Consider the following 25658-nt stretch of genomic DNA (forward strand, 5'->3'; position numbering starts at 1 on the left):
ATAGAGGAGGAGGGAGATGACAATGACGATGACGGGTCTTAACAAATCAGACTTGCTGTCTAGATTTATGGGATCCGTCGAAGACGATAACTAGTTGAGAGACATAGGCATTAGTTTTTCGAGTATGAATTGGTTGAGAACAAGTTGAGTATTTTTTTCTTGTGAACATTAAATTTATAGAGTGTGCATGGTGTAGTTTGAAGTTACAGTGTTAGATTGCTAGTGTTATGTGAGATATGATGAAAATTGGGAGAGAACAGTGTCATTTCTGAACAGAGGAGATTAGGGACTATTTTGTCCCCTGTTAGAGTTGTCAGGGACTATTTTGTCCTCCGTTAGAGTTAACGGAGTAAAGGACTTAAGTGATTGACGGAATTAATTGTTAAGAACCAATCGAGTAATTAATTTTAGTTGGGGACTAAAGTGTCCAGTCTGAAATTTTTTGAGGACCAAAATGGGTATATACTCAAAAAAATTTAGTTATGATGCAACTATAAAAGTATAAGTTATGAGAGATGTAAAGCACCACAATTTAAAGTACATCAATCCCTTTTTTTACATATATCCAAAATCTCTCTACTTATTCCAATGGCTGGTATTCACAAAATTGCTGACATCAATCCTACAATTGACAATTTGTGTGTACGTATACGAGTAATACGGTTATGGACACTACCAAGTTATGGAAATTCTCCATTGCCATACTCAATTGAGATGGTTTGGCTCGATGAAGACGTGAGTTTTCTACTAATATTTTTCTATTTTATTTTAAATTTATATTATTTATTTGTTTATTTAGGGAATTTAATCATTAATTTTTTTTTCAGAATGTTATTTGTGTTGTCTTGGCTACTATAACTCATATTATGGATACTCCAGACTGGTGGTACGACCAATGTGAATGCAACACATCCATATATACTTTTACAAAAACTTTCAAATGTTCAAGTTGTGGCCGTCTCCCTTTATCCATAACTCCAAGGTTATTTATTTATTTTTTTAAATTAAAGTATATGCACATTGGATTAGATATTGAATAGTCTATATTTAACTTTTTTTTATGTTATTTTCTTTTTTAAGCAGGTACCGAATAAAGCTTGGTGTCATTGATGATTCTGACTGTGCATGTTTTGTAGTCTTTGACAAGTAGGTAAAAAAAGTTTTGGAAAAGACCTGTGTGGAGATACTTGATCCACTCCTATTGATAAGATCTAACCAATATTTATTTCTAAAAACATAGTGAAGATATTTTTATTGGTAATTTTTATATTATTTATTATTAATATATTATGTAATACCCTTCAGAAAGGAGATTTATTGGATACACCTACACTTTTGCTCAACCTAATTGATAAGACATTTCTCTTCATCGTTGAAGTTCAAATATCTGATAATCCACATTTTTCATCTTCTTATAAAGTTAAGAAGATGACTGATAATGTGGACCTTATAAATAAATTCAAAGAGGCTCACCCTATTCAAATTGTGAGTATAATTATAAGTGTACTTTCTATTAAAAATTAATATATTTTTTGCTTCCTTGGTCATTAGTAGTATCTAATTTATAAATAATAATTAATAATTAATTATAATTTTAGGATGTTGACTACACCGGTGGTTTGCTTCCAATTTCAAAGACATCCTCAATCATTGAAGGGGAGAAAGTAGAAGGTGCTAAGGTATTTGTTCAAAAAATAATTTTTTTGTTTGTTTGTTCTCTCAAAATTAGATCTTAATTTTATTCAAAAAATATTAGTGAGATAAAATCAAAGGTTAGAAAGAAGTCTTTAATTTAACGTGGTATTTTGTACAGAATTTATTGCTTGAATTCTCCAATGAAGTTGCGGCCAGTGATGAATCCGAATTGTTGGAAAATGCTATTACACCAACTAAGCGATTATCCTCGGAGTCGGAAGAATCGAAGGTGGAAGAAGATACCTCAACTTGCAAGAAGATTAAGATTGAGAAAGAAACTTGAGAATTTGGATGCACATGTTTTGGAATCCCTTTTAGAGTCTATCTAATAGAATAATGCCAAACATATGTTTGTTTTGGTGGAAACATTATCTTTTCTTGAGTTGTTATTTTTCTTTTAGTTCTTTTCGATTTTTATGTTTAGAATTTAGAATTTTTTTAAATATAAATTAAAGTTATTTGATTATTACTTGTGGTTTTATTTTTAATTTGATTTTCACCGCTGATATTCTGATAATATCTAATTTAATATTTAATGTCATAAAGTTATAAATTTGTTCTTTGAATTATTGTTGATACAATTAAGTTAGTTATTAATTTTTAATGTGTATTTATTTTAAAAAAATCTAATTATAATTTTAATTAAAGTATTATGTTTAGAATTTTAAATTTAAATTCAAATATACTTTTTTTTTTGAATTTTTACGTAAACAATTAGATTTGAGAATATTTTTTAAGAATTTATATAATTTATAAGCTACTATGCTAATTACAAAGGATTATAATAAAGTAAATATAATTACCAGTCTTATTAAGATGTGAGGTTATTTATACTATTTAAAAAAAATATAATACTGTTTAAATTTTAGAAAAGGTACAATAAAGTTAATACTATTTATGATGAAACTAAAAAAAATTATTTTTAAATTAACAAATTTCTATATTCCTAATAGACAACGAACGTTTGATTAGAAAAATTTATTTAAAAATTTAAAATTTATACTAGCTAATTAGAAAATTCTATTTAAAAATTTAAAAATTGAATTTCTAATACTAATTTCTGATTAAGTAAGTTCTTAACTATTTCGATTTTTAAATTTAAATTTTTTTACTTGCCACATTTATAAATTTTTATTATTATCTTTTAGATTGTCTCTCCACAATAGAAGTACTTTCATCTTTTTCTCTCTTTTTAAATATTTTTTCTAAATTTACCTAATTTATAAGGTTATTAATTTTTAGATTATATTTAATTTTATTTATTTTGATAGATAAATAATAGGATTGATACTATTTATGACGAAACTAATAAAAATTATTTTTAAATTAACAAATTCCTATATTCTTAATGAACAACAAACGTTTAATTAAAAAAGTTTATTTAAAAATTTAAATTTGCACTAGCTAATTAGAAAATTCTATTTAAAAATTTGAAATTTAAAATTCTAATACTAATTCCTAATTAAGTGGCTTCTTAACCGTTTTAATTTTTAAATTTAAATTTTTTTATTTGTCACATTTATAAATTTTTCTATTTACTTCGTTTACGTTGTTATTTTTTAGATTATCTCAGCACAACAGTAGAAGTACTTTCATCTTTTTCTCTCTTTTTACTTATAAGTTATTCATTTTCAATCTCTTTATTTAAGAAAATGAAAAAAAAAGATTTTAACTATAACTTGAATTTATTGATCGTGAGATTAAACTTATATTTATTTGAAAAAAAATACTTTTGTAAAAAAATATATATTATTTTTCGTAAAATATGTTTACGTAACTAAATAAATGAGAATAAAAAAGAATTTAAAGCAATCAATGAAAATAAAATCTGTGCGATTTTACATAGACATAAGAAGACACTAATTTCATATTCTATATGGTAAGTTAGACATGAGAAAAAATTGTAAAAAAATTAGTGTCTCAGTATTTTAGAGAGACACAAAATATATATTTTTAATAAGTGTTTGTGTATGACCATGTCTTTCATTATTTTTGTCTCAGTAAACAAACACCATACATGTACTCTGTGTACTCCCGTGTCTATGTTTTGATGGACATGTATACCAAAAACAAACGCTGCCATATGTGTACTCCTATGTACTTTATTTTTTTTAATAATATAAAAAAATTAATAATAAAAATGTATTATATATAATGTATATATATTTTTAATTGGTTAAAAAATTTATTTATTTAGTATTTTCAGGTATATATTGAAAGATGCAAGAAGTCCAAAGAGAAGCAAGATTGAAGAGAAAATTGATATTAAAAGACAAAGAAAATATAAAGCGGAGCACAATTCAAGGTAGATTTTATACAAAAAAATAACTAACATGTCATGAGTATTTTGGCCGAATGAAAGCCCATAAAATACAATATTTTCTATATATTATTTAGTTATTGACAAGTATTTGTCTGCATGTGAGACTGTGTGGAGAACCTTATCTTATGATATTCATCAAAGGTGGCCTTCAGTGATGAGATTAACCTTTCATTTGCCTGGAGAGCAAAATATTATCTTTAAAAATGATGACGATCTTGAAGAAATCGTGGAAGAAGAGGAAGAAAAATGTATGATATTCTTAGCACGGATGGAGGCCAATAAAAAACTTGAAGCAGGTCAAACTTTGCCGTATGGTGAGTTTCCAAATCAATTTGTTTATGATAGAGAATCAAGGGAATGGCATCCATGCAAAAGAGGTATTCTATCGGGAGGTTAAATTATGTTCCACCGGGTACAGGTGATATTTATTATATGAGAATTTTGTTAGCTGTTCAGATAGGTTGCACAACATACGAGTATATTAGGACAGTTAATGGAATTACATATTCTAGCTTCCAAGATGCTTGCTATTCCATGGGACTACTGTGCGATGATAGGGAATTCATTGCAGCTATTAATGAGGTAGCTGAACTCGCATCTGGTCATCAATTGAGAAAACTATTTGCGATGCTACTGATATCTAATAGCAATAGCAACCCAGAGCGTGTTTGGAATGCAACTTGGACATTATTAGCTGATGGAATACTATATGAGAGGAGAAAAGCTTTCAAAAACCAAAGTATTTTATTATGTCTTTTTTTTATATCAAGATTGTATTCTCTTATTATCTTTATTTTTATTAATAATATTAATAGTTTTATTTTGGAATTACTTATTAAATATTTCATAAAATCACCATGTGCTTTTACTAGGACTAAACATGACTCATGACGAATTGAAAAACCTCTGCCTTATTGAGATTGATGAGAAGATACTCAACAGCAATACGAGATCTTTAAGAGACTATCAATTAATGCCATATCCTAAGATGTCTGATGTTTGCCTTTTTCAGAATAAGCTAATAGAGGAGGAGTTAGCATATGACACAAATGAGTTGACTCATACAAACTTATATACGAAACAAAAGATAACTCATGAGCAAAGGTTAGTATTTGATGAGATACTCAATGATGTTATCACAGACTCTGGTGATTTTTACTTCTTTATGGGCATGGTGGGTGTGGTAAGATATTTATTTGGAATGGACTTTCTTCTACTATTCGGTCTAGAAGAAAGATTGTTTTAAATGTCGCATCCAGTGGAATTGCTTCTTTACTCCTACCTGGTGGCAGAACGACTCATTCTAGATTTTCAATACCCATTACAATTACTGATGAATCTACTTGCAACATCAAGCATGGCAGTTTAAAGGCTGAGCTGCTTATCCAAAGTAGCTTAATAATTTGGGATGAAGCTCCAATGCTCAATAAAATGTGCTTTGAAGCACTTGATCAGACGCTCAGGGATCTTATGTCAGTTACCGATCAACATAAGACACATAAACCATTTAGTGGTAAGGTTGTTGTTCTAGGAGGTGATTTCAGACAGATACTTCCGGTGATTCCGAAAGGAAGTAGACACGATATATTGGCATCCACTATTAACTCATCCCATCTCTGGTCATTTTGTAAGGTTCTGAAACTGCATACGAATATGAGGCTTCTAATATCTTCTTCGGATCAAGATGAAGGTGAAATGAAGAGATTTGCTAATTGGATACTTGATGTTGGAAATGGAAATATTGGCTCTGTTGTTGGTGATGAATCAGAAGTTGAAATTCCAGATGATCTATTGATTACAACTACTGATGACCATTTGGTAGACTTTGCATATCCAAATTTGTTGCAAAACATGTCAGATTACAGGTATTTTCAGAGTAGGGCAATTCTTGCACCCACACTTGAGAGTGTCGAGAAGGTAAACGATTTTGTCTTGACAATCTTTCCAGGGATAGAAAAAGAGTATTTGAGCTCTAACACAATATGTCAAGCTGATGAGAATGAAGATGTACAACAAGAGTGGTTCACACCAGAGTTCCTAAATGACATCAAATGTTCGGGACTACCCAATCACAAGTTGACTTTGAAGCCAGGAGTCGCTGTAATGCTACTCTGAAACATAGACCAGACTTCGGGTTTATGCAACGGGACAAGATTAATAGTTAACGAACTTGGCAGCGACGTAATTGGAGCGACGATAGTGACCGGTAGAAATATTGGAGATAAAGTGTACATTCCAATAATGAACTTGATCCCTTCAGATTCAGGATTGCCATTTAATTTTCAACAGAGACAATTTCTATTAATAGTATGCTTTGCAATGACCATTAACAAGAGTCAGGGTCAATCATTATCACATGTAGGATTTTATTTGCCAAAATCAGTGTTCACCCATGGACAACTTTATGTTGCTTTGTCAAGAGTTAAGAGTCGCAGTGGCCTCAGGGTTTTAATTCTAGACGAAGACGATAATCCAAAGTTATCAACAACAAATGTCGTGTTCAAAGAGGTTTTTAATAATATTAAGGTAAGAATAATATTATTTTCACTTTAATAGCATGTTATGATTTATACTTTTGTACAAATATTTACTATAGATATAACTAATTTATCTATAACTTCTTTTTCAGATTTGAAATGAAATGCGTAACAAGAAGCACAACATCCTATGCCAATTGCTTTTCTAATGAAGTTAGTAAGATACTAGGTTGTCGATAAATTTTTATTAGCTTTTTGATAAAAAAAATTAGTGTAAAATTAACATGCTATTATTACAATTATATATGTTTTTATTTTTTTCATGTCTCCCTCCTTATGGTTCAAGAATATTATAAACTTCAAACTCTTCTATTTATATTTTACTTTGAATAAAGATAAAACAACATATTTAACACGTTTATTATATAACGACAATAATAGTGTTATACTAACTTTAAAAAATATATAGGTATAAAATAATATTTTTAATTTAACTTATCAAATTTAAATATAAGCCCGTGCATCGTCGCACGGGTTTAACACTAGTAATTATATATATTCTCTATTTATTCATTATAACTTATACTTTTGATCAAACTCATATACATAAAAAGATGACAATAAAATTTTATATCAATAAATATATATATATATATATATATTATTTTTTATTATAAATAATTTAATTACTTATTACGTTTTAGTTTATCATCTATTAATGAATCTATAACAAAATAAACAAAATATTATAATTTAAATATAATAAAAAATAATACATCCTGAAATATTTAACAAATATGAATATCATAATTAAGTGTATATTGTAATACTCCTACTTGTAAAACATTTAAAATGCTAAATTAAGTAAGATGTTAAACTTAGTTAATGCATGAGTATCTTATTGACCATTTTATAATTAAGCATATCGTAAAAAATACATATGAAAAAAAAGGTTGAATTCGTAATTCATTAAACATAAACCACACATGCATAAAATAATAATCTTAAGTATAAATGCTATAACAAAATATGAAAATCCTTAAAACATTTAACAACTAAAGTGAATTCATAAAACTCTTAGGAGGGCTTTTAGTTGATGCTAGTTGGTAGTGCGGATGAGGTTTTCAAAGGATTCTCTTCAGAACATGTTGGAGAAACTTTTTAAACAAAGGAAGCAAGAGCCTCTCCAAGTGGTCCTGGGTATAGGTTTTATCCAATGATTAATATGTGCTAGTGTGGAGGATTGGTGAGATGAGTCATGAGTTAATGAAGAACAATATGTAGTGTGGATTCGTATGTAGGTTGATAAGAAAAAAGTCATATTATGCGATGGAATCAAAAAGAGGACTCAATAGAGATTCTTGGAAAGAATGGAGTGCCATATAATAGAAGTGGATGTGAGGTATTCTTACTATGTACATATTTTTGGTGGTAAAATCTACCAAAACTCTTTGATTTAAGACAACTCAATGAACACCATTAGGGCCAGCTTCTGTATAATCTCAAAATAGAAAGGGTACATCACAAGAAAGCAATAAGGGTGAGAATTCAGAATTGCAACATGATTTACAGTAGTAGAGATTAGTGAAATACATCATATATCATTTATTCAAGAATCAACATCTAGGTTATCAATTATCATATAGTGTCACACAATTATACAAAGCATACATCACATGCCTTTCTATATGTTTGGCCATGAGCTCACGAGTTGATTTTCAATCTCTCAACTGACATTACCGACAACCGATTCCGGCCCTAGCCTGTCCATGAAAATGAGTATGAATGTACCAGTAGCCAACTCAGACCTTAACTTTGTATAACATTGGAACAAAGTCCGTTTCTTTCATTATAATGCCTTGAGAATTATCATTTTCATTCATAAATCTTTAAATACATGATAATGAGGTTATTATTAGGTTTTTGGAGTTGCAAAATATCATTTTGGGTCAAAGAAACGTATTTGGAATTCACCTTAAAGATTTAGAACATTAAAAACACGATTTTTGGTGATTTTATAAGTAGAAGATCGATCCTTTAGTTACCAGAGAGGATCAATCCTTTCGTGCATGCATAACTGAAAATTTTCTTTGTGAGAATCGATCTCACAATGGACCCTCTATCTGTGAAAGTGCATAAAGTATTGTTTTGTCATTCCTTGACCTACAAAATACCCTAAATGCATATTCTAGTGCTATATACTCATTTATACAATATCAAATATTCCTTCAAATAACTCCAAACATTAAATTTAAAATAAATAAATACATATAAGAAATCACTGTTCTTACAAAAATCACTTGAAAATTCCATATATGTTGACTTCTTTCTTAGCTTCTTAAGAGTAAGTTTGGATTTATCAACTCTTAGTATCTCTTAATATGAGTTGAAAAAATAACTAACTAAAAGTTGAAGGGATGAGAAGAAGGAAGAAGTAAACGTAGTGGTGGTTTGGGTGCAAATGGTTGGTCTTGGGTGCTCAAGAAAATGGTTGTATGAGTAACTAAGGTGTTGTATGAGGTGAAAGGAAATTGTATTCGTAGTTGTTGTGGTGAGAAGTGGGAGGTTGAACTGTAGAGAAGGGTTAAGAATTGACTAAGGGTTTGTTTGGAAGTCATTTTCGTAAAACATCTTTTATAAAAGTAAAAGTGATTTTATGTTTATATCTCATATAAAAAAAAATTTTATTTATTAATTATATTTAGATAAAATAAAATCAAAATAATTTTTTTTATTTATTATGTGAAAAGTATTTTTTTTAAAAAAAATCTTTTAAAAAAAGATGTAAATTGTAGTTTTTTAAAAAAAGATGTTTTTTATTATTTTCGTACTTTTACTTTTATTATTAGAAATTTATCAAACACATAAAAAAATAAAAAAAATATTTTAATTAAAAAAATATTTTTTTTATCGATTTAATAGTGTCCAAACAAACACTAAGTGTGTATAAAATTGATTTTAGGATTTTTTTTTTTAAGGTTTTTAAGAGATGGATAGAATGAACTAAGAGAGTGAAGTGGAGAAAGTCTGTGTGCATGGAAAGCTAAAATTTGAGGACTATTTATTGGGGAGAGACTGAAAGTTGGCATGTAAGAGAGGTTGACCATACAAAGGTTAGGTATTGCTTGCGTGGTTGAGCTTGAAACTTTGGGTTAAAGGTGGCATTGTGTTGAGCAAAAGATGAGGGGTGATTCAACCACCAAGATGAGGTGTTCATACATAGTAAAACGGTGAAATAAACGGTAGTGGTTTCTGGACATTCTTGTGACCAAATAGTGGGGTGCAATACATGAAAAGTGGCTGGAACATTATTTCTTGATCTCCTCATTCATAAAATCGATCCCTATATTAAAACATGGAATCTATCCTCTCTTCTTAAAATGCACAGTTCAATTTTATTGGGACGTTTTTTTTTTTGTTATTACATATATGCACATGTAAAATTATATATATTTATGATATTATATATATAATCAAATAAAAAAGACTAATAAATCTTTTATATATATATATATATATATATATATATATATATATATATATATAGGTGAATTCTATCCAACCCTCTCTGAAATAACATGTAAGTTACCCTTCATGATGTGTCACACTTTAATTGATCATTATCTTAACTATAGTTGGGTTATTTTGTAATTTATTATTTTAGATGGATAATTGTATAATTTTTTAAAATATTAAAATTCTACCCGTTAATTGAAGCACGTTCTCACGCAATCTCTTTCTACAGTGCATCATTCCTTAACGGGTCTCTCATGGCTCCTAACTTCCCCGTTCTTCCCAGTATAGCCAGTGTCGACTTCATTTCTATCTCTTGTCCTCTCACTCAATCCTTTTTTGGCCATGACCCATGAATCACTCCTTACCAACATCAACATCATTAATGGTTAGTTCAGTTATTAAATTTTTTTATTAAAAAATATATATTTATTTAATTACATGATGGAATATATATTCATATATAAAATATAATATAATAAAATAAATCTATTCAAAATACTTAAAAGTATATTTAAAATTATGAATATATAAATATAATAATAAAATTTGTACTCTAACCAAGTAAACATATTTTTTTATCATACATAAATTTATTTAAAAAATAAATATATTATTAAAATTAATAATACAAATTTAAAATAATAAAATCCAATTTTTTACTGTACTTTTTTATAATATTTTTATTTTTTTAATTTACAATTTATTAGTACTTTATTATTTAATTAATGATTAAACAAATTATTTTTATAAAAAATTATTTTTTGTATTATCTTAGAGAAGAGTCCAATATAATAGTTTAAAAAATAACGTAAAAATAAAATTTTAAATAAAAATATTTAATATTAAAATTTTTAAATACAAAAATAATTTGTATAAATATTTAAAAGATAAATATAAATATATGCATAAAATAAATAAAACAGATAAAATGGGAGTATTCATGAGAAATAAATAATTATTTTTGTCTTCTTTATTTATTTTAAACATATATTTCATATTTATATCTTGAATATCTATACAATTTGTTTTTGTATTTAAAAATTTTAATATTAACTATTTTTTATTTAAAATATCATTTTTACATTAATTTTTAAACTATTATATTGGTCTCTTCTTTAAGGTTATACAAAAAATAATTTCTCATGAAAATAATTTGTTTAATCATTAATTAAATAATAAAATATTAATAAATTAAAAATTAAAAGAATAAAAATACTATAAAAAATACTTGTAAGAAAGTTGAATTTTATCATTTTAAATTTGTGTTATTAATTTTAATAATTTATATTTTTTTAAATAATTTATGTATGATAAAAGATATATTTACTTGTTTAGAGTACAAATTTTATTATTATATTTATATATTCCTGATTTTAATTATACTTTTAAGTACTCTGAATAGATTTATTTTATTATATTATATTTTACATATGAATATATATTCCATATATTATTTTTAATGAAAAAAAATTAATAACCGAACTAACTATTAATTATGTTGGTAAGGAGTGATCGACGACAAAAAAAAAAAAGGGATTGAGTGAAAGGACAGGAGATATAGTAATGAAGTCGGCGCTGGCTATACTGGGAAGAACGGAAAAGTCACAAGCCATAGGAATTCAACGACTGGTTAAGGAATGATGCACTGTAAAAAGAGATTGCGTGCAACTAAGTCAGTGCTATTTACTGGGTAGAATTTTAATATTTTAAGAAATTATACAATTACCCATCTAAAATAATAAATTACAAAATAACCTAACTATAGTTAAGATAATAACCAATTAAAGTGTGACACATCATGAAGAATAATTTACATATTATTTTAGAGGGGGTTAGGTAGAATTCACCGTGTATATATATATATATTACCCAAAAATGAGATTTTCGGGAGGTGAGGACGATAATTTCAGAGATAGACACTTTTTTTACGTTAGCTTAAATTATACAGGTCAACTACTATCCACTATCTCTAGACATCTGCCAAATGACTTGAGAGTTTAAATGATTATCTTAGTCTACAAAGCTTTTGATCCTGTTCTTTTTTGTCCATATGAACATTTGGCTCCATAATCATTTGATAAAAGAGGCATTCTTATTCTTATGAATAATTTTTACCGAAATTTATGGTCAGAACCAAATCCAGATGAGGTGGCGATATTGAGTATGGACACATACACTGCCTATTATTTTCTTTCTCCAATATGATAATGTTTTTATAATTATTTATTACGAGAACTTTAATTATTATTATTTTTTATTTCTTAATAAAAATACTCGCAAATACTTTTGTTCGGGAGGTGAGATTATAGGATTACCTCTTGTAGTCGTGGAACATAGATTTGTATGATTGAGACACGAGACTACAACGAATTTTTACAATTAAAAAATTATTTAATACAGACAGATTTATAAATAGATTTGATTTATATTATACGAATTTTTAGTTATTGACAAAATTATTGATAAATTTTGTCTCTCTATAAAAGTTTCATCAAAAACTGTTTACTGACAGATTTTTTCCGTCAGTAAATTACTGACAGATCTTCCCTTTATAAATTTTTTTTTCCATTTTTTCGAGCGTCAAATTTTTTGACAAATTTTTCGTCTGTAACTAGAGACAGATTTTTCGACGGATTTTTCGTCGGTAATTGTCAACAGATTTTTCAACAGATTTTTCGTCGGTAATTAAAATCTTGAAAAAACATTCCAAACTTTGAATACAGACAGAAAATCCGTCTGTAAATCCGTGAGTAAGGTAAAATAATTTTTTTTAGATTTTTTTCATTGCAAAATAAACCTGTTTTCATACAAAATAAATACAAATTTAATAAATACAAATTTTTATCTAATTTGTATTCGAATATTTATAATATTTCAAAAATAAACAAATTCATCATATTATCAAATTAAAAGAAAAGTACTATAAACAAGCAAGTCAATATAATTCAAAATATAAACAAAGTGTTGATACATCAACTATAATAATAAGTAACAACCATACATCAATAAAGTGTATTGATACATCAACTATTGTCCTCTAATTAAGTCAAAATATACAATAAGGTTGCTTAATTAGGTTCTAAAATTGGAACCTCATCTGTACAGAAACCATTCATCATTATTGTGTCCATAGATTCAAACAGTGGGGTCATGAATTGATCCTCTGCCTCAGGCTTCTCTGTCTCCTTATATTTTTTTCATTTCTCATTTGTTCCCCAACTATTAAATTCTGACAAAAATAAAAAAATAGTGACAAATCTCAAGTAACAAATTCACAAGTGAAGCTCACCTCAACATCTGGTCTAGTTCTAGTGACTTTCGATTTGGGGTTGCAAGTTTAATAAGAGAAAAAGAGAAAGAACCTGGTGGTGCTTCTTTAATCTTTGCTGAGTCTTGGACTAGAACAGGAGTCTCCTTAATAACTGGTGGTGCTACTTCAATAGTTTTCTGTGCTATCTCACGCTCTTTAACTGCTCTGGCATTTGCTCCATCTACCTATATTTGTATTGCCTGCAAAGTATCCTGTAACTTGGCAATTTTATGTGCCTTTTTCTCTTCCAAATCAGTTTGTAACCAGTCAAAAAGTAAATAAGTTTATGGTATAAAACATGAAAATCAACTTACTACTAGCTTGAATGCACAGCCTTCGCAAATAATATGACCATGGGTTAGTCAGAGAGAAACCAAATAATTATTACATTCAATTACATTTGATATGCAGCCATCATTATAAGCTAAAAATAATAATATACTGGTTCCATAAGTTGAGGGGTAGCCATAAGGAAGGAAGAATAGGCCACTCATCGTGCTGTTGGAATTAACTGGCCAGATCTCCTATGAAGTGACTCGAGCAATTCTTGCATCAACAATCTTAAATTTGACATTTCTGATGGGTTCATCACACAGAGGTCCCTCTCGTGCACCTTCATCACACAGAGGTCCCTCTCGTGCACCCCACTAAAATCAGCTCCCAATATATATATATATATATATATATATATATATATATATATATATATATATATATATATATATATATATATATACCTCATATCAATTTGCAATAAATTAATTAATCACTGAATAGTAATATAGTTCAATGCATTTATCCTTTAAATTGGGGCTACATTATATTTACACATATAACACAAAAATTCAGAGACAAAATCATAAAAAAAAACAGAACAAGTAAATTTATCTGCTTATCAAAGCCAAATGCCTAGATTGACCATGCAGTAAGGAGATCCAAATCATACTTAGTCTGAAAGAGTTTACTTAGTCTTTTCTGATTCTAGTCAGTACTAACAACACCATTCTCTATGTCCTCAGCAAGACCTCTTTCTAGTGGCTCAGCATTCTAAAAAAAAAAACAAAAGTGAACAATAAATCAGCCTAGGAAAAAAGTACTCATGAATATCATACACCATACACTCTTGAAAATGCTTACACAATAAGTTTAGGAGATAGATGCTTACCATAGTTATTTAGTTCTTCTTATTTGGTGTCTCGGCAAAACATTTCATTGAGATACAACATGTAATAATACAAAAATATTAAGTAATGAGAATTTGAAGGTGAAATGAATAACTGGGGATATAAATCTATTTGTATTAGATGAATAAACCTCTATAACAAAGAATATGATGTTTGATAAACCACTATTTTATGGTTTATCTTATGCTCAATTGAGTGGTTTTTATCAATTCTTTACTCACTTATTCATACAATTCGCATGTTTTACATTTTCCTTCCTGATTTTGTGCTATGATTAAAAACATGCTTCTTTGATCTTATATTTGCTTATTATTAATCCTCTCTTATTACCATTAGATGCCTTGATATGTGTGTTAAGTGTTTTCAGATATTATAGGGCAGTAATGGCTTGGAGGATGGAAAGGAAGCATGCAAAAGTGGAAGGAATACAAGAAGTTGAAGAAGTTGTTAAGTTGTCCAGCCTGACCTCTTCGCACTCAAACGGCTATAACTTTAGCTACAGAGGTTCAAACGACGCGGTTCCAGTTGCGTTGGAAAGCTAACATCCGGGACTTCGATTTGATATATAATATGACATAGTTGCCCTGACGCTAGGTGGCGCGAACGTATGATCCACACGGACGCATCGCATCTGCGAACTTTAATCCGCGCGGCCGCGTGGGCGACACCTCCGCGTCACTTGGCTGCGACCTGTATGGACCAGAAAGCGCTGGAAGTGACTTCTGAGCTATTTCTGACCCAGTTTTCGGCCTAGAGAACACAAATTAGAGGCTATAAAGTGGGGCAATGCATCCATTCATAATCATGCTATTCATAATTTACTTTTTATTATTTTAGATGTAGTTTTTAGAGAGAGAGGCTCTCTCCTCTCTCTTAGGATAGGGATTTAGGACTTCTCTTAGTTTTAGGAGTGACTCTCGATCCCAGGTTTAATTTTCTTATTTATTTATTTTCTCTTTTATTTGTCTATGAACTTTTCCATGTTACATTTGATATTTCTATTTAATATAATTTGAGGTATTTTCAGATTTATGATTGCTTTATTCTATTTATGATGTCTTCAATTTAATTTAGAATTTTTCCTTTTGGCTTGGGTTAAATAATTGGTAACTCTTGAATTATCAAATAAAGCAGTGGTTGAAATGGGCAGATCGCTCTAAAGCCAGTCTTCCCACAGGGATTAACTAGGACTTGAGGATCAAACTGATTATTTTACTTGACTTTCCTTTGCTTTAGTAAAGGTTAACTAAGTGGGATTAAAATCCAATTCTCATCACAATTGATAAGGATAGGACTTCCAATTCTAATACCTTGCCAAAGATTTTATTAGTTATCAATTTATCAATTCTGTAATCTCTTTCTCTTGCTTAAAACCTTTTTCAACCCCAAACACTGTTTTTCCATAACCAATAATAAGAACATACCTCCCTGCAATTTCTTGAGAAGACGACCCGAGGTTTAATACTCGATTATCAATTTTAAAGGGGTTTGTTACTTGTGACAACCAAACGTTTGTACGAAGGGATTTCTGTTGGTTTAGAATCTATATCTACAACGCGACTATTTTTATAAAATTCTTTACTAGCAAAAATCTTAACGTCAATGTCCCAGAAAGAGCAACCTGGGAAAGAAAGTAAGAACAATACAAACACTTAGTAGAAAAATCAAAATAATAGTAATAATTGCAAAAGTAATCAACATCAATTAATAATCTACAAGATTTTATAGAGGCCTGGAATGCATTATCTGGCCAGTTGTGGAAGAACTTAGCAATAGGGCCTGCATTGATTGTAAACGGCGATCTAAGAGACACAGTAGGTGCAGGAAGATAAACCAGCATGAAATCTGCAAGTATGGTCATCACTTAAGAACAACAGTATATGGAAAAGGGGTGTTATGCCATTGAATTCTTCACTTGACTATATTCTTAACAAATAGTATTAATAGTCAAAATAGTCCTGAAAGATCAAATATCTCAAATTGGTCATTGAATCTGCCAAAATAATTCACTATTATATCATTTTAAAACTAATTGAAAGCATTTAATCTTGACGATGATGAGCATGTTTAAGAAATAAGTTGAATATAAAGAGCAGATATTCATACCACATCTGCGAAAACTATTTCATATATAAGTATTTAAGGAGGATACTAATGGAATTGAAGCAGGCCAAGTTGAACCTAACAAGAACTACTAATGATCTTGCTGATGTTCGAACATTTTTCGAATCACTTAACAAGAAATTAGAGAAGGAAAGAATCTCGCTTGAGAGAACCCGCGAGAGGCTTAGTCAGAATTCATTGAAAATATCTTCTCTTGAAGAACTTAAACATACCAGGAATGGTGGTGGATTAGTCACACACTTCTCCCTTTCGCGCCGCAAAATCACCGACGGCGGCTCTGCTCCTCACATCGTCATCAGTGATGGTTGTCCGCGGGTTTGGCACCTCCCAAGGAAGAAATCGAGCCCTGTCCCGTTGCCGCCGTTGGAGTGAGGTCCCGTCGCCATCGAGCCCTATTGTTGCTTCTGCTTTTCTGCTTTTGCTTTCTGCCTTCTGCTTCTACTTCTGCTTCTATTTTTGCTTTTGTTGTTGCTTCACCATTGTTGATTCACCCTTCACAATTGTTGTTGTTAATTTATTATTGGTGATACTGATTCTGATTATAGTAAATTAGTAATTGTTTCTGATTATAGTAATTGCATGATGATGATTTGGCTATGATGGCAGTGGTGATGGTGATGAGAAAAAGGAGAGTGAGGAGGTGCGAAAGGAAAGAGGTGATGGCTATGTTGTTGTTAATTTAATTTCTTGCTTCTACTTTTTGTTATGCTCTGTCTGCATGGTAGAATGAAGAAAAGTGAGAAGCTGAAAGGGGATTGGGGAAGAGTGAGAAGAGGAAGGGGAGGAGAAAAGAATGAGAAGCTGGAAGGGGATTGGGGAAGAGTGAGAAGAGGAAGGAGAGGAGGGGTGGGTGTCCTTCGCCAGTGGTAATTGCCGTGGCGAAGGTGAGAAGAAGAGGGTGATGGTGAAGAGTAGAAGGAAGGGGATTGGGGGAGGGTGGAGGGAGAGACGGAAGAAATGTTGGGGAGTGGGTGGGGTAGGATTTTGCTCTTTTTTTAATATTATTTTTATTAATAATAAAGGGTAATTTGGTCAAAAAAATATAATTGAAGTAGAAAATGACGATTTTATAACGTTTTGTAATGTTAGGGATGATTTTAATAAGAAAAAAAGGTCGGGGATGATTTTAATTTTGACCTCAAATTTTAGGGACAAAAAAAGTACTTATCCCATAATATAATATCAATTAATTAAATTTAAACATGAATCATTAACTGATTTAATTTATAAAATAGTATATTATTTAATTAAAAATATAAATACAAAATATAATTATTTTATAATAAACTAACATGACAGATAAAATATATGTCATATATACGTAATTAAATTTAAGCATAACTTATTAACCGATTTAATTCATAAGATAATATATTATTTAATTAAAAATAACAAATAAAAAATATAATTATTTTACGATAAACTAATACGACAGATAAAAATTATTTCAATGTTCTACTCTTTCAACAAGTCTCATCCAAGTAGACACTAAATATCTAATTAACATATAAGGGTCGTATTAATTAAAAATTAAATAAATCAAAATATATTATATAATTAAATATTAAAAATAATAGACATAAAAACTTACCTCAAAATCCAGTGCCTCCGCTACATACCAGGTTGCATTCAGATTGTTAATATTGTACGATCGGATGTAATCCCTTCATCTACCAATGAATGTTGTGAAATTTTTATAAACTCAAAAAATGCCAAATGAAACAAACAGATCTCGGCTACACTCCTTTTATCACGTTTCCATGTATTTCTGGCACTGTGTCTGATTTTTCTGCAATGTACGTATTTCGAGTACACAATATCTGGTTACCTAACTTTATTCGTATCCCGGTAACACTCGAAAATGTGATGAGTGTGGTTCTTTGACATATAGGACACAGTGTATCCAAGATGCTTGTGTAACTTAATTTATCCTACTGTACTCGAAATATGAGCAATTACAAATAAAAGTACATACTCTACATTTTACAAATTTATATAATTATTATATTTAATTAATTTAAATAAAAAAATCTTGCATAAATATGTTGCTTAATTAAATTTGAATATCACAATTGTCACATGAATCACTTTATCCCCTTTAGACATTTAGTTTTATTTGTTTTTTAAAATATATATTACGTAATAGGCTAAAATGACCTTGCTATTAATTATGAATATTGCAATTTTATTTGTTTTTAAAAATATATATTACGTAATAGGCTAAAATGACCTTGCTATTATTAATTATGAATATCGCAATTATCATATGGATATTTTTTAGTTATTTTTTAAATATATTATTGTACTTTGCATAGCCTTAATCACATGTTTACGATTTTTCTTTTACTCCTCCTCTTGGAATTTTCACTGCCACATGTCACTAAATCACTCACAAGTTAACTTCTAGCCATCGTTAGCTACTGGAATCTTGGCCACCAAACAACTCGCCTTTCAAGTTTAGCACAAATGAATGCACCAAGTGTGGAACGATAATAAAGAAATGGGAAATTAGAAAATGAGTATTGATATGAGCACTTAAGTTTGACATCGCGCAAGGTTCCTATTTTTTTTTATTTCAATTTATAATTTTTCATACTTGAAGCTTTTAATTTTAAGTTTCCGAAACAATAAAAATAGAGTAAAAGCCCTTTCCGGTCCCTAACCATTTACCCGATGGACGACCCACCCCCTAAGTAATTTAAAACCCCAAATCGGTCCCTATCAATGATGGTATATGGACATTGAAGACCCTGCAACCGGTTCCCAGCAGGTGACATGCTGATCTGTCAGTCACTTGTCCACCTGGATTTTTGTCCTACATAATTAGGACTAATCGCCCCCTGCACCTTTGAAACGATGCGTTCCATGAAAACCATTATTCCATAAAACACCTTCCTCTCCCTCGTCATTTACCTTTGGCCCTAATTCAGCAAAGCTTTCTTCTTCCCTCCAAAACAGAGTTACGTTGAGGACGTGGGAGCTAGTTGCACTACTGCGTGGGAAGACAGGGTCTTCATTTGGAAGCTTCCTTTGAAACGGTAACGTATACTTGGTTCTCTTCTACATACATTATTCTTTACTGTAGTGAAGTTGAGGAGTATGTCAGGTAGTGGGGGTTAAATTAGCTTTGATATGTGAGTTCTCCCCTGCATGGTGATTATGGGTGGATCGGGTGAAGCAGTAGGTTTGTTTCATGAGTTAGGGTTGTTGTGAAAGTATGAAAGTGATGTTAAGTTTGAAAGTTTGTACCTTTGTGTTGGCTTGATGCATTAAGAATGCTTAATGGATAGGCAGGATAGCCTAGTTGCTGTTGAGGGTGTTTGAAGTTTAGCTCTGTTACTGAGTTGTGATTTGGTTTTTTACAGATGTCTGTGTTTGTTGCCCCTGTTTTTCATCACGGTGGGAGACTAGAGAAAGATTCAAATGGAGTGTTACGCTATGTAGATGGGAAGATTGAGAAATTTCCACCGATGGATGTTGATTTTGTCAACAAGAAGGACTTGGAAGAACTCTTCAGGGGATTAGGTTATCTGGAATACAAAGAAATTTATTGGCTTGATCCAGCAGCAAGAAACTTGGAGTTTGGGCTTCATATCCTTAAGGGTGATCAGGATATTAATGACATGTGTGAAGCCACCTTAAGTTGTCCAGATAAGTATGAGTTCTACATCTACTTTGAGCACCCGGTAAGCCAACCAATGCAAGCCGAACCAGAGCCAGAACCAGAGGAAGAGCCCGTTGTGGTGACAGATGAATCCTCATTGGATGACGGATACGAGAGTGCCGAGGATGAGGCCTACAAGCCGCCACCTCCTGGTTATGAGAGTGATAGCAGTGATATTGAGTCAGCAGAAAGGAGTGGAAAAAAAACAAAGGAAAAAACTTCGGTGTCTGCAAGAAACAAAAAGAAAGTGTCACCCAAGAAGAATGGAAAGAAATCATCCAAGAGGTATACTGGGAGGAGGAGGAAGAGACATGTGCTACATGGTGAATCTAGTAAAGGGAATGGAACTGAGACACCTCCAAGTGGGTTGGGTTCTGGCCAAGGGCCAGTTGAGACAGATATGGGAGGGCCAGTTGAAGATGAATTAGGAGGTCCAGCAGTGGCTAATGAGGAGAGTGATGACTACAAATATGAATATGCTTCGGAAGACTGTCATACCCCGGTATCTTCTGAGGATGAGAGGACAACGCACGGACTTGATTTCAATGAAGAAAATGAATATGGAGAGGTTCAGTTTGAGCTTGGAATGCAATTTGCGACTATGGAGAAATTTAAGAAGGCCTTGAAGGATGTATTTGTCTGGGATGGAAGAGATTGCATGTATATAAAAAATGAGAAGGAGAGGGTCAGGGCTAGATGTGCAGAGGAGAACTGCCCATGGTTGATATACGTGGCAAGGAACTCAAAAACAATGGCTTTTGAGATTAAAACATTTAACAACAAGCATACATGTGGAAGGGATTATGGAAGTAACTTGGCCGATAGGGTTTGGGTCACAGATAAGTTGGAAAAAAGGTTGGCAACACAGCCTAAGCTGACACCGAGGGAAGCAACGGAGCATCTGAAACAGGATTATAATGTTCAGGTCCATCCTAAAATGATCCAAAGAGCTTTGAAAGCAGCTAGGGAAATTGTGAACGGCAATGACAGGGCACAGTATGGGAAGTTGTGGGATTATTTGCAAGAGTTGCACAGGAGTAACCCAGGCAGCACGGCTGACATGTGTGTTGACCCAATTCCGCAGTCTCTACCACTGTTTGACAAAATTTACATTTGCTTAGATGCGTGCAGAAATGGTTTTGTTAAGGGCTGTCGACCACTAATAGGCCTAGATGGTTGCTTCTTAAAAGGTTATTACGGAGGGCAGCTCCTAACTGCAATGGCACTTGATGCTAACAACCATGTATTCGTTATTGCATATGCTGTGACAAGAGCTGAAAACACAGAGAACTGGATGTGGTTCTTGACGCGGCTTCAGGATGATTTGGGAGACCATCAAGTGCGCGGATGGAATCTGATGTCCGACCAACAGAAGGTAACTACAATTCCCTATACTATTCTGATATAATGTATGTTTTATGAATGTAACTCTGCACAATGTAGACTTGTGTTGAATGTGTTAATTAGTTGTTTGTTTAGATTTAAAGTGGAATATCTGCTAATTGAAGCAAAAGGCTATACTTGTTAAACTGAAGAAATTCATCAACATAGTTGGTAGTAAATACAACCAATCTAACCATCTTCCCTTACAATTGTTGGTATCCCTTCCATAGAAAATAATCTGTTAATCTGTGAATTGTCACCTGGGTTAGTATTTGTTTGTAATCGTGTTGTTTAATTTCTAGCTTTTGGTTAGTAGAATTCTGCACAACATAATACATTCATAATTAGTTTATGCATATATGGTTAAGTGGCTTATGATTGGTCTATGTCTATTCCCAGCAATTGGTGTGTAGTTATTGGTGTCTTTATGTCATAAGTGCATTATATTTGGTTTGTAAACCATCTTTGCAGGGACTTATGCGTGCAGCCAAGGAAGTCATGCCCTATGCACACCACAGAAATTGTGTGCTGCATATTTGGAAGAATCTTCAACAAAGGTTCAATAACAAGCAGGTAAAGGGTCTGTTATGGCATGCTGCCAAGTGCACCACTCAGGTGCAGTTCAAAGCGGCAATGGAAAAATTTAAAAGTGTGTGCCATGGAGGATGGGAGTACATGAATCAATTTGACCCAGCAGTTTGGTGCAAGGCATATTTCAGCCATGGTCCGAAGAATGACAGCCTCACCAATAACATGTGTGAGGTTTGGAATTCTATGATACTTGAGGCCAGGGAGAAGCCCATTCTAACAATGTGTGAAGAGATAAGGTGTACAATAATGAAAAAGATGGCCAAGCACAAGAGGATTCTAGGAAGATGCACTGGGAAACTGGCACCAGCGCAGCAGTGGAGGCTTGACAGGCACATTAAACCTCAGAGTCATAAATGGAATGCACAATGGAGCGGAGATAATGACAGGGTTCTATTTGAAGTTACTAGGGGAAAACACAAGTTGGGAGTCAACCTCCAACATCATACATGCACTTGCAACTCATGGCAGTTGACAGGTATACATTGTTTCTTGTCTTGCTGTTTTCACATAAATTTGGCTAACCATATTCTTGTTGTTGTTGCTGTTGGCAAGGGATGCCATGTGTCCACGCAGTTGCTGCTATATCTAGGTTGAGGATCAAGGCTGCCGAAGAATTTGTGAGCCCTTATCTCACTATGGATGCTGTCAGGAAAACATATGATTTGTGTGTAAATCCAGTCAACAGCGAAGAATTCTGGGAGAAGACAGACCATCCAAAGCCACAACCTCCCAGGATAATAAGACCAGCTGGTCGTCCAAAGAAACGCCGGACTGAAACTGGTGCACCACCTCCCCCCCAAGTGATTGGAGACAAAGTCAGAAGGACTTTTCAGGTAACGTGTAGCAAATGCGGGAGAAGGGTCATTATTATAAAACCTGCAAGGGAGCACCGGCTACACCGGATTGGCAACCAAAAAGGAAGAAGGCAAAAGCGGCCACCAGAGCTATGTGTGTGTTGACCGAAAATGTTGCTCCTGCCCCTCCCCCTATAGGGAATGTGGCTAATACTGAGGAACCTGCACCTGTTAACCTGGAACCTCTTGTAAGTGTTTTTTTTTGTTTAAGAAAACCCTTCTGTAACTTGTATACATTTTGGGTTGTGTCTTTTTTGAATTCACAATGAGTTAACATTTCTCAACATATGTGGGTGCAAAACATGATTCTGTGATATAGGACAAGGCTAGGAAAAACAAGAAAAAAATGCCAAAGAGGCCGCAGGTAGAGCCAGATGAGATAAACATCTCACAAACTGCCCCAACAGCCCCAACTGCAGAGGTAAATATACCTACAATTGTTCATAATTTTTTGTTATAGACAGAGAAGAAGATGCAGTTTTTTAGCCCATATGTTTTTCATCATTGTGTTACCAGGTTCCAGGAACTGACGAACCTGCTCCAATGAACCAGGCCACAACTCAGGCTCCAAATGCTCAGCCCCCTTCTGCAGCTCCAAAGTTTAGGCCCAAACAGAGTGTCAGAAGGCCCCAAGGACATCCAATGCAGCCCAACCAACCGTCTCACAATGTACAACCCCAACCACAAGCACAAGGCTTACAACAAAACTCTCATGCAGTCTCCAATGAAACTCTGGCAGCAGCTAGCCCTGGGACCTCAGCAAGGCTATTTCAGTTCATTCCAACTCCAGGAATGAAGCCTCCACCAAAGAAACAGTGAAACAACCTGCTATATGGATATCATGTTGTTAGGGAATGTAGAATTTTGGTTTAAGGGGACACTCTATGTTAGTTATTTTGGTTATGGTGTTGATGTTATCATTAGGTTCTGATTTCAAGCCTTGATTTACAGATCCTCTCAAGTTTTTTGGTATTAGTTTTAGTGTCAACTTGGAAAAAACTGACATTGTCTTCTGAGTGAAACTCTGGGGCAGTTCTTGGTTCAGAGTGAATTTTTGTGAAACACTCATGCTTGGGTTTGTGAATCACTGAATCAATTTGTAACTTTGTTTCAACTTTTACCAAACTCTCATGAATTGAAGTACACTTGCAAATCATGCACAAATTTGTGTCTGTACATTACTATCTTCATAGACAACTAGACAAGTGCTTCACAATTACATAATAATACAACATCATAATAACTACATCAAGCTACTCAATCAGGTATAACTACATCAAGCTACTCAATATCATAATAACCATAACATCAGTTGTTGTCTTCTTACAAGCCATGGATTTCAACCATAATACATGAAGTAGTTCTCTTCTATGAACAAAACTTTGCACACTAAATCAAATTCACATTTGTCTCAATTCATCCACTGTAAATTGCTGAAATTACAACTGTAACTGCAATTCCAATTAAAAAACTGGTTAAGCTTCGGCATTTCGTGTTTCCTCCAACTGTTTTTCCAATATCCTGCTTCGCAATCTTCAGTTCCAGTGCTTCCAATCTTTCTTCCATCGTCTTCAGCCTTTCAACCACGCCATTTTCTTTGCCATCAGCTTTATATGAACATGACACTATGTATTCATCAAGCCAAGCAAAGTACTTGCAGTGTGGAGATGCGGTCTGCAACAAACAACACTCCATGCTCATGGCAACGAATTTCGAAACAAAACTAAAATTGCAAAGCGATTACCTTAAAATAAGAGCAACCAAAAAAAAGCCTGTTCGGATTTCCTGCAGTGCTAGATTGAAACAATATTGCATATGTGCCACAATGACATCTCGGTGCTACAAATCTTTTCTGGCCTTGGTTTGCCATTTCCCCCATACTCCCTGTGGAACCCAGAATCGGACTCCAGCACAAATTCTTCCCACCTTCACTACTTTCCTCCACGGTTCGTGACGAAGATTCTCTGGCTTTCATAGCCATATTCTTCTTCAGCAGAGAAAAGCCCTAATCTTTACTCTACACACAACTAACACGATGAAGAATGCAGATAAAACCCTAAACAAACCCAGGAGACAACTGGTTTTCATGGAACGCATCGTTTCAAAGGTGCAGGGGGCGATTAGTCCTAATTATGTAGGACAAAAATCCAGGTGGACAAGTGACTGACAGATCAGCATGTCACCTGCTGGGAATCGGTTGCAGGGTCTTCAATGTCCATATACCATCATTGATAGGGACCGATTTGGGGTTTTAAATTCCTTAGGGGGTGGGTCGTCCATCGGGTAAATGGTTAGGGACCGGAAAGGGCTTTTACTCATAAAAATATAAAACAAGAAAAGAAATACAAAGTAGGTGTTTGAAGTATGATGTCTAAGGTTTGTAGGCAAATAGATTTTCACTCAGAATACAAAAGTAAGTAGGAACAATATGAATCGTGAGATTACCGGTGGTAATTACAACAGGCAACATCGAGTATATATAGCCTAAAAGTGACATGCCAAATGTAAGTTGGTAAAATGGTAACAGTGGTAATTAC

At 32.3% G+C, this 25658-nt stretch overlaps 3 protein-coding genes and 1 pseudogene across 3 annotated transcripts; 3 read left to right on the plus strand and 1 right to left on the minus strand.

Moving 5' to 3' along the window:
- The first annotated feature begins 588 nt into the window (after positions 1–588).
- LOC130977709 (uncharacterized) lies at positions 589–1978 on the plus strand. Its single transcript, XM_057902213.1, has 6 exons — positions 589–735; positions 828–982; positions 1084–1132; positions 1306–1485; positions 1599–1679; positions 1814–1978. The coding sequence occupies exons 1-6, from the start codon at positions 589–591 to the stop codon at positions 1976–1978; spliced, it is 777 nt and encodes a 258-aa protein (XP_057758196.1).
- Positions 1979–4172: 2194 nt separating this feature from the next.
- LOC130977725 (uncharacterized) lies at positions 4173–6653 on the plus strand (annotated as a pseudogene).
- Positions 6654–23211: 16558 nt separating this feature from the next.
- LOC130960996 (uncharacterized) lies at positions 23212–24066 on the plus strand. The gene is made up of 3 exons (XM_057886585.1): positions 23212–23309; positions 23441–23542; positions 23638–24066. The coding sequence occupies exons 1-3, from the start codon at positions 23214–23216 to the stop codon at positions 23938–23940; spliced, it is 501 nt and encodes a 166-aa protein (XP_057742568.1). The 5' UTR covers positions 23212–23213; the 3' UTR covers positions 23941–24066.
- Positions 24067–24387: 321 nt separating this feature from the next.
- LOC130943777 (uncharacterized) lies at positions 24388–25424 on the minus strand. Its single transcript, XM_057871797.1, has 2 exons — positions 24866–25424; positions 24388–24795 (listed from the first exon to the last, which is right to left on the minus strand). The coding sequence occupies exons 1-2, from the start codon at positions 25100–25102 to the stop codon at positions 24538–24540; spliced, it is 495 nt and encodes a 164-aa protein (XP_057727780.1). The 5' UTR covers positions 25103–25424; the 3' UTR covers positions 24388–24537.
- Between the last annotated feature and the right edge of the window lie 234 nt (positions 25425–25658).

This window comes from Arachis stenosperma, chromosome 1, assembly GCF_014773155.1.
Source record: "Arachis stenosperma cultivar V10309 chromosome 1, arast.V10309.gnm1.PFL2, whole genome shotgun sequence".
Classification (NCBI taxonomy): domain Eukaryota; kingdom Viridiplantae; phylum Streptophyta; class Magnoliopsida; order Fabales; family Fabaceae; genus Arachis; species Arachis stenosperma.